Here is an 8520-nt window from a genome sequence, read left to right as displayed (position 1 = left end):
CGGGGGCCCCCCCCAGCCCCTCCCGGGGACAGCCCCCGCCCGGAGCCCCCGCACCCAGCGGCGCTGTCGCTGTCCAGGGTCCTGCAGCGGCGCTGCCCGCCCCGGGCCCGGCCTCGGGGCAGCGACACGGCGGGGACACGATGGGGACATGGTGCGGGGAATACGAGACCCCTGCAGAGGACCCTAGGGCTGCCCCGGGCCGGTTCGGCCAGAGGGGCCCCGTGGGTGGCTATGGAGGTGAGAGGGTCTGTGAACGGGGGAGTATGTGTGTGTTTGGGGGTGGGCGGGGCATTGAGTGTGAGAGTGTGTGTGTGCCCCAGGCTGCAGGGGGCTTCTGTGTGTGTGTGTGTGTGTGAGTGTGAGTGTGTGTGCCCCAGACTGCAGTGGGGTTCTGTGTGTGTGTGTGTGAGTGCATCTGTGTGTGCCTCAGACTGCAGTGGGGTTCCCTCTGTGTGTGTGTGTCTGTGTGCGCCCCAGACTGCAGTGGCGTTCCCCCTCTGTGTGTGTGTGTGTGTGTGTGTGTGTGTGAGTGTGAGTGTGTGTGCCCCAGACTGCAGGAGGGTTCCCTCTGCATTTGTTTGTGTGTGTGTGAGTGCATCTGTGTGTGCCTCAGTCTGCAAGGGGGTTCACTCTGCACGTGTGTGTGTGTGTGTGTGAGTGTGTGTGCCCCAACCTGCAGTGGGGTTCCCTCTGTGTGTGTGTGTGTGAGTGTGTCTGTGTGTGCCCCAGACTGCAGTGGGGTTCCCTCTGTGTGCTTTCACATGTGAGTGTGTCCATGTGTTCCCCAGACTGCAGTGGGGTTCCCTCTGTGTGTGTTTGTGTGTGTGTGAGTGTGTCTGGGGTTCCCTCTGTGTGTGTGTGTGTCTGTGTGTGCCCCAGACTGCAGTGGCGTTCCCTATGTGTGTAAGTGTGTCTGTGTGGGGTTCCCTCCACGTGTTTGTGAGTGTGTCTGTGTGTGCCTCAGGCTGCAGTGGGATTCCTTATGTGTATGCATGTGTGTGAGTGTGTCTGTGTGCGGCCCAGACTGCAGTGGGGTTCCCTCTGTGTGTGTGTGTGTCTGTGTGGGGTTCCTCTGAGTGTTTGTGAGTGTGTCTGTGTGCGGCCCAGACTGCAGTGGAGTTCCCTCTGTGTGTTTTCACATGTGAGTGTGTCCGTGTGTTCCCCACACTGCAGTGGGGTTCCCTCCGTGTGTGTGTGTGAGAGTGTATCTGTGTGTGCCCCAGACTGCAGTGCAGCTCCCTCTGTGTGTGTGTGTTTGTAAGAGTGTCAGTGTGTGCCCCTGACTTCAAGACAGTCCTGGGGTGTTTCCTCTGGGGCCAGGGTGCCAGGGAGTGAGACAGCTAAGCCCCGGCACAGAACTCCTGCAGCCACAGCACAGCCCAGCCGAGCCCACCAAGAGTGGGATCGATGCAGCCTTAATTGGGGTCTCGTGTCCCCTGTCACTGCCAGGCAGCGCTGGCTGCAGCTCATTGAGTGCCTGGGCCCCGGGGAGCCGGGAGGGCACACGCGGGCCCATGTCCCCACTCGTTACACAGCTCAGGGGGTGATGTGTGTTGCCACGCTCCCTGGGGGGCTTGGGGACACAGCTGCTGTCACCTGAGTAACCAGCCCTGATCGATGCCCGCTTCCTGCATCCCGCAGGGACCGTAATTGAGCGGGATGGAGGAGACGGGGGATGCGGGGAGGATGCAGCCTAGCAGGAGGAGGGCTGGATCCGGCCTCAGCGCCTCCCTGGGGGCAGGTGGCCGTGGCATCAGTGTGCCACCAGCAGGCTCCAGGGATGGGAAGAGGGTCAGAGCCCCCCTCTCAGCCTCAAGTAGCAGGGGGCAGAATTGCTGTGCACTATGTTGGGCTGCAGGCAGCCAGTGCTGTGGCTTCAGCCCCATTCCAAAGCTCTCCTCAAGGATGGGACTCTAAAGGGTAGACGTCCTTCAACCCCAAAGCCCCCTGGGTGCTTGAGTCCCAGGACTGGTTGAATTTCTCACCTTGGGAAGCGGGTGGGTGACCTGTCACCCTCTAGCAAGGGCATTTGTGTCTTTGTGGGCATCACCCATCACGCTGGGCACAGGCCACATTAAAGCCAGAAACCTCCTATCAGCAAGGTGTGCACAACCCCCAGCCCTTTCTGCAGCCCCCAGCCACTTCTGCTAATGAAGGCATTTCTAATTGTCACCTTTGTGGAACAAAGCGCAGCTCTTCCCCTCTGAAGATCCCTCTTACACAGCCCAGGTATCGATCCCTGGGAAAAAAGGCAGAGCACACAGAGCCTCAGCCGGCTCTTCCTGCTCTGCGCGGCTCCCCCAGGGAGATTTGGGGGGCCATAGGGGTTGTTGGGACCCTGGGGCACCCCACAGCTCCTTCCTACAGCCTGTCAGCCCTGTACAACCCCCCTGTAGGAAAACATCTATAAGGACAAGGTGGTTTTAGGGCACGGTGGGTTTTGCTTTTGGCTAAGAGTCCCCAAGGCCATCCAGCCTGTGTTACCAGCCATGCTAACAAAGTACTGGCTATTAGCAGATGGTTTTGACCTAAGAGCCTGGCTTGGCACCTTGACAGAGTGTTCCCTGGTGCCTGGGGCATGGCAGTGCCCCTCACTCAGCACCTTCGAGGGACAGGGACTGCCCTCCAGCCTGGGGCAGCTCTGGCACTGCTGAGGCTACACCGGCATGATGGGGCAGTGGGCAGGCTGAGCCCTGCGGTGCAGGGAACACCACCAGGTGCTTTGGAGGCTCCTGAACTTCTCCCTCTGCAGTTTAGAAGGAGGCTCTGGACTTCTCCCTGTGGTGGATGCTGCTACCACGAACTCACCTCATCCCTGTGAGAGATCCCTGTGGTTGTGAGAGCCGGTTGCCGGCAGCAGTGGGGCTGGGGCTGGCTGCTGTGCTCGTTAGCGTCTCACTTTTTAGCGAGCGCCGTGGTCGATAGGAGAAAGGTGAACCCAGGCGGGCTGAAGCCTGGGGGGAGGCCTGCAGCAGCCTCCTGGATTTCAAAGGCCCCCGCATCCACACGGCCCACAGATCGCTATTATCAATGCCTTTTTAATGTATATACCCCGGCGCCTCTTTCCTGGAGGACCACGCCGGAACGAAGCGGCCATCGACCGCCCGGGGGTGGGCGGCGGGAGGCCTTGCATCGCCTCCCTCTGCAGTGCAAATCACCATCGACCGGCTGCGGCCTCCCCTCCTCGCCTCCGAGAGGGCCTTCGCGCCTCCCGTCCCCCCCTCCCCGGCCCTTCTCCGCCCTCCATCACTCACCCCTTCCCGCCCCGGCCTAGCTCCGTCTCCACGGCAACGGCGGCCCTTAGCAACGCGCCGCCATGGCAACGGGGCAGGGGCGGGCCGGAAGAGCTGCGCGGCTCCTTCCGGTCGGCGGCAAGATGGCGGCGGGGGCGGTGGAGCTGCAGCGGCTGCAATGGCGGTTGGAGGAGCTGGAGCGGCGCGTCGGAGGCGGCGACGGGGCCTGCGGGACGCGGAAGGTGCCGGGGGGGGTTCGCGGAGACCGGGGGACGGCTCTAACCCCTCCGGGGAGCCGGTCCGGGCTGCCCCGGGCCCGGCGGGGTCTGACAGACCCGGGCCCGGCGGGGTCTGACAGGCTCGTCCCTTTCCTCTCTGCCCTCTGCAGGTGGCGGACGAACTGGTGAAGGTGCAGGTGGCGCTGAGCAATATCGCCGGCAAGCGGGAGAGGATCAAAATCCTGTTTAAGAAAAGTGAGCGGCCTCGGGGAGGGGCGAGGGAGCTCTGCAGCCTTGTGTGGCATTTCGCTCCCCGAAACAGAAATCCCTTCACCCCTCCCGGTGTGATCCCCTTTGATTTTTGGGCTCTTGTTTTGCGTATTTGGTAGAAAAATAAGTAACTGAGTGCGGTTTTTCTACTGGCAGTTCTCCCCCTGGGCTGTTCGGGGTGGGAAATGGGCTCTGTTGTTTGCTTGATGTCTGCGTGTGTGAGTGTAGTTACTTGCTCTGCCTGAAGTACAGGCCTTAAGGGTTGTCAAAGCTCCCGAGATGAGATCTTGCATGCTTGGACTTCCTGGGCACGCTAGAGCAGCTCTCTCCTATCTCTCTACCTGGAAGGAAGCTGTAGCAAGGTGGGGGTCAGTATCTTCTCCCAAGTAACAGGCGATAGGACAAGAGGAAATAGCCTCAAGTTGTGCCAGGGGAGGTTTAGATTGGATATTAGAAGAAAACTCTACACCAAAAGGGTTAGCAAGTATTGGAACAGGCTGCCCAGGGAAGTGGTGGAATTGTTATCCTTGGAGGAATTTAAAAGATGGGGAGATGTGGTGCTTGGGGACATGGTTTAGTGATGATTTTTGTCAGAGTTAGGTTGATGGCTGGACTCGATGATCTGAAAGGTCCCTTCCAACCTAGACAATTCTGTGATTCTATGCATAAGGATCAGCCACTGGTGGACAGATCTGGGGAGCTGCTTCTGAACTGGGGGATATCAGGAGCAGACACCGGAGTACTGCTTTTGTGTCTTGGCCAAGTTTTGCTGTCTGGTATCACAGAAGGAGCAGGCTGTAGGGAGGCTTGTTGTGGTCCAAGGCTGTGGTGGCTGTTCAGTATCAAAACATAAATCATGTATTTATTAAATGATTTTAAGGACCTGGGCGGGGGGGCTATTGGCTGGTTTTGTTTCGAGGACAGGAGGATGCAGATTTCACCCACTTTTATTATCATTATCCAAAAGAAAAGCAAATGTTGCGTGCGTATGTGTAATGAAGTAGTTACTTGGCTTGAGCTGTTTGTCAGTTCTTGGTCACAGTGCTCCAAAGTCACATATTTTCAAGTGCTATGGAAATTCATCAATCTGAAAAAACCCATGGGCAGTGTTTACAAAGTAACCTGATGTATAGCACGGGGGGAAAATTGCACTTGTGAATGCAATAATGTCTCTCCTTTTTGTCTCCGAACCTATTTTTCATTCTAGTTGAAGATGTAATAAAATACCTTGACCCTCAGTACATTGATAGGATGGCTGTCCCAGACGCCATGAAGCTGCAGTTCATCTTGGCAGGTATGGCATGAAATGAGAGGAGACGGGGGAGGCTTTTTAGCCCTGCAGAAGTTGTCTTTTACTTAAGCTGGATTGGGATGGATTTTTTTAATTTGTGAAGATCTGGCAAGGCGCCCTCTCTGGAGCTCTCGGAGAGATGGGCTGTACAAGGGCATCTGTCAACCTTAGTGCTCCCCTGTGCACATCCACACTGCAGTTTTGTCAGTTCTGATCTCTCTAGTATTTTTTAGTATCGGTTTTAGTATCATTTAGTGTCAGTTTAACTCTGAATTAATAAAAGGTTGAGAGGAAAAAAATGGAGCGAGAACACAATTTTCCTCACCGTGCTCCCAATAGTTTCTGTGTGAAAAAATGGGAGACCTTTGGATGTGTTCTAAACACCTTCCACCCTTGTCCCCTTTTGCCCCAAAGAATTTGGTTCAGCCTTCTGTTGATGCAGTCTGTGGATAAACCTTTGTGGTGGTTCTTCTGCGTTAAATTGGTGTGAACCAAGGTCCAGGGACACTAAAATTCTGTACAGATAGATCAGCTGGAAAATTCAGCTCACCAGTATTTGTGAAAAGCCAAAGCAGCGTCTTTCATTCACTGATGTTGTTTCTTGTCCTCCCCCGACCAGAGGAGCAGGTTATTCCTTCCCGAGCAGCCCTTCTGGAGCAGGTGAAGAACCTCCAGCCCATCTTGGACAGTACCAGTATCCAAGGTACGCGTGGTTTTCTGGAAGATTGAGCTGCAAATGCAACCCCCAAGCTGCTGTCTATCCGGTTTTCTTTTTATTTTTTTTTTAATTTTATTGAGCCTCAGAGTTGAGGACAGCTAAACACACAACCTGGTGTGAGTAAATTAGGTAGAAACAAAGTATGTCCGCTTCTCCCTCGTGCTGCTCTGACATCCCCTCCAGGGTCAAGGAGGTGACAGAGTAGGTCGGGAAGCAGGTTGGAGACATCAGCTTGGCAGGGAGGGTGGTGACTGGTGGCTGGGCACTGTGCACGGTCACCAGGCTGTGGAGCCACTCCTGCCTAAGAGCTCTTCTGTGGCCAGAACATCCCTGCTCCTGGGGTTAGGCGGGGATGCCTTTTTAATCAATTCCCTTACTGTTCATCCAGGTAGTTTACTCTGCTGTAGGCATCACTGCAGGCATCCCCCGATTCATGCCACCCAGAAACAGTTAGCAAATAAACTTGGTATTCAGTATGCAGGGTAGGTTGGGGGGGTTGCATGGTATAAAAGGTGTGTTGGTGGTGCTTGCACTCAGTCACCAGCGTGCTGCTGTGATGCGCTCGTGGAGGAGGAATTGTCTTTACTTGGGTAACTTAATCCCACGTGATGTAAACAGAAGTGGATTTCTCCTTTGTGCTTTCAGCGGTTCCTGACCACGCAGCCAAGCTTCAGCGACTGTCTCAGATCCACATACAGCAGCAGGTAGCGTGAACGGTCCCACCAGCCTTGCCTAGTGGGGATTGTCAGCAGCTCTGCCGACAGCCCTGTGTTTGCAGTTGCTTGAATTGCTCATTTATAGCATGTTTATTTTCGAATCATGTTTTCGTGCTGCAGTTGGTAGGCGGGGGAGGGGTGGGAAGGTGGAAACCAGGCAGGATTTCTGACAGTGGAGTCTGAACTGGAGAAGCTCTTTGCCTGCCATAAGCCCGTTCGAGATTGAGGTTTGAGTGATGCTTAATTAGCGGTGGTGGGTTTAACCAGCGGGCAGTCCCCCCCTCACTGGGACCCTGAAGTGAAGTGCTGCACTCTGCCAGCGTCCCACTCCTGGAGGGCTGTGGATATTGTCACCTTGTCTCTTGGACCTTTTCTTTCCCCTTCGAGTGCTCCTGGAGCTGGTGATGAATGGCCTGGGCAGCACCTAATGTCCCCTGTCAGCGTTTTGCTGTGAGGACAACCAAAGTGTGGATGCTGAGGACAGGGCAGGCAGTAGTGCAAGCTCAGGAGCTTCGCTGCTTCATGAGCTGGAGCGTTTTTAATGTTTCTCTTGCCCGCTAAAACCCTTACAGCTGCAGTGGGTGGCCACGGCATGACCTCAGTGGTGGCCCTGGGCAAGTTTCCCCCTGTGCTGTTGGGGACTGGGAGGACAGATGTCCTTCAGCTGATTGTCTGCTCACTCACTGTGGCTCCCTTCTTCGCAGGAACAGCGTCAAGATCTGACCGAGGGTGTCAAGACGCTCCTCGAAGACTACAACAAAATGGTATCCTTTGATCTTGGGGCTGATACAGCCATGCGGCCCGCCTGTCTCCTGGGCAGATGTTGTTGGAAAACATGCAATTCCCAGCTCTGTGTTTAATGGCCAGTGCCCTTTCTGTCATGGTGACTCTCCGTCATACTCCCCTCGGGAGTAGCGGGGCAGGAGGGAGCACTGCAGCCTGTGTGCTGCTGCAGCTCTCCACCAGGTGGCTGCTGGCCACTGCCACCTCCTAAAGCCACACAGTGGCTAATCCTGGCCACGTAGGGTCACAGTAAGACACCTCCTGGAACCACAGCAGGTGGGGCAGGTCTGCTCTTTCCTGCAGAAAGCTCCTTGAAATGCAGCGCTTGGAAGTGCCTCCTGGGAGGGGATAGTTCTCCCCCATGGTTCCCATGTCCCTTTCCTCTGGAGAAGAGAAGGCTGAGGGGGGATCTGATCAATGCTTACAAATACTTAAAGGGTGGATGTCAAGAGGATGGGGCCGGTCTTTTTTCAGTGGTGCCCAGTGACAGGACAAGAGGAAATGGGCACAAACTTGAATATAAGAAGTTCCATCTAAACATGAGGAGAACTTCTTTCCTGTGAGGGTGACAGAGCCCTGGAACAGGCTGCCCAGAGAGGTGGTGGAGTCTCTGGAGACATTCAAAACCCGCCTGGAGATGCTCCTGTGCAACCTGCTCTGGGTGGACCTGCTTTGGCAGGGGGGTTGGAGTAGATGATCTCCAGAGGTCCCTTCCAACCCCATGTGACTATGTGATTCCTTAAAGAGTCGCCTCCAGACCCTGCTTCTCTCCAAGCAGTTTGTCCAGTGGAACGAGATCCTGACGCGGCTGGAAACGGCCAAGGATGTGAAGCCCTTGGCGGAGTGATGGCGGAGCCGGAAGCCTGGAGTTTCCTCCAGGGGGGATCCCTCGGGTCGCTCCGGAGCGGCCGCAGCACAGCTTGCACCCCGTCTCCTCGGCCTCTTCCCTCCCCGTCTCGGCGTCACCCTGCTGCGGGGTGACATCACCCCCTCGGCCCCACGCCGGCAACCGCGCTGCTCCTTCCCGTGCCACGCGTTCGGGTCTGTGACGTATTTAAAAGGTCCCTCTGCTCTGGCGGACGGCAGTAAAGTTCCCCAAGCGCTGACTGCGGTGTGGTGTTCTTCCTCCTCCGCGGCCCCGGTAAATCCCCGTCCCGCTGACGTCATCCCCGCTGACGTCATCCAGGGTGGAGGGGGGTGTCCCTTTGTCCCTTCCCAATCCCTGACCTCCCCTCTGCCCCACCTCGCAGCCTGTCGTGTGTCCCATTCTCCGCACCGTTCTGCTCCGAGG

The 8520-nt window shown here is 56.3% G+C and overlaps 1 protein-coding gene across 1 annotated transcript; it reads left to right on the top strand.

Annotated features, from left to right (window-relative positions):
- Positions 1 to 3359: 3359 nt before the first annotated feature.
- On the top strand, positions 3360 to 8335 carry DCTN3 (dynactin subunit 3). Its single transcript, XM_014952466.1, has 7 exons — positions 3360 to 3475; positions 3622 to 3706; positions 4929 to 5015; positions 5632 to 5715; positions 6376 to 6434; positions 7151 to 7210; positions 7987 to 8335. Exons 1-7 carry the CDS (start codon positions 3377 to 3379, stop codon positions 8074 to 8076), a joined length of 564 nt encoding a protein of 187 aa, XP_014807952.1. The 5' UTR covers positions 3360 to 3376; the 3' UTR covers positions 8077 to 8335.
- Positions 8336 to 8520: the final 185 nt, after the last annotated feature.

This window comes from Calidris pugnax, unplaced genomic scaffold (genome assembly GCF_001431845.1).
Source record: "Calidris pugnax isolate Ruff unplaced genomic scaffold, ASM143184v1 scaffold220, whole genome shotgun sequence".
In the NCBI taxonomy this organism is placed as follows: domain Eukaryota; kingdom Metazoa; phylum Chordata; class Aves; order Charadriiformes; family Scolopacidae; genus Calidris; species Calidris pugnax.
This window is presented reverse-complemented; position numbering and strand designations above follow the sequence as displayed.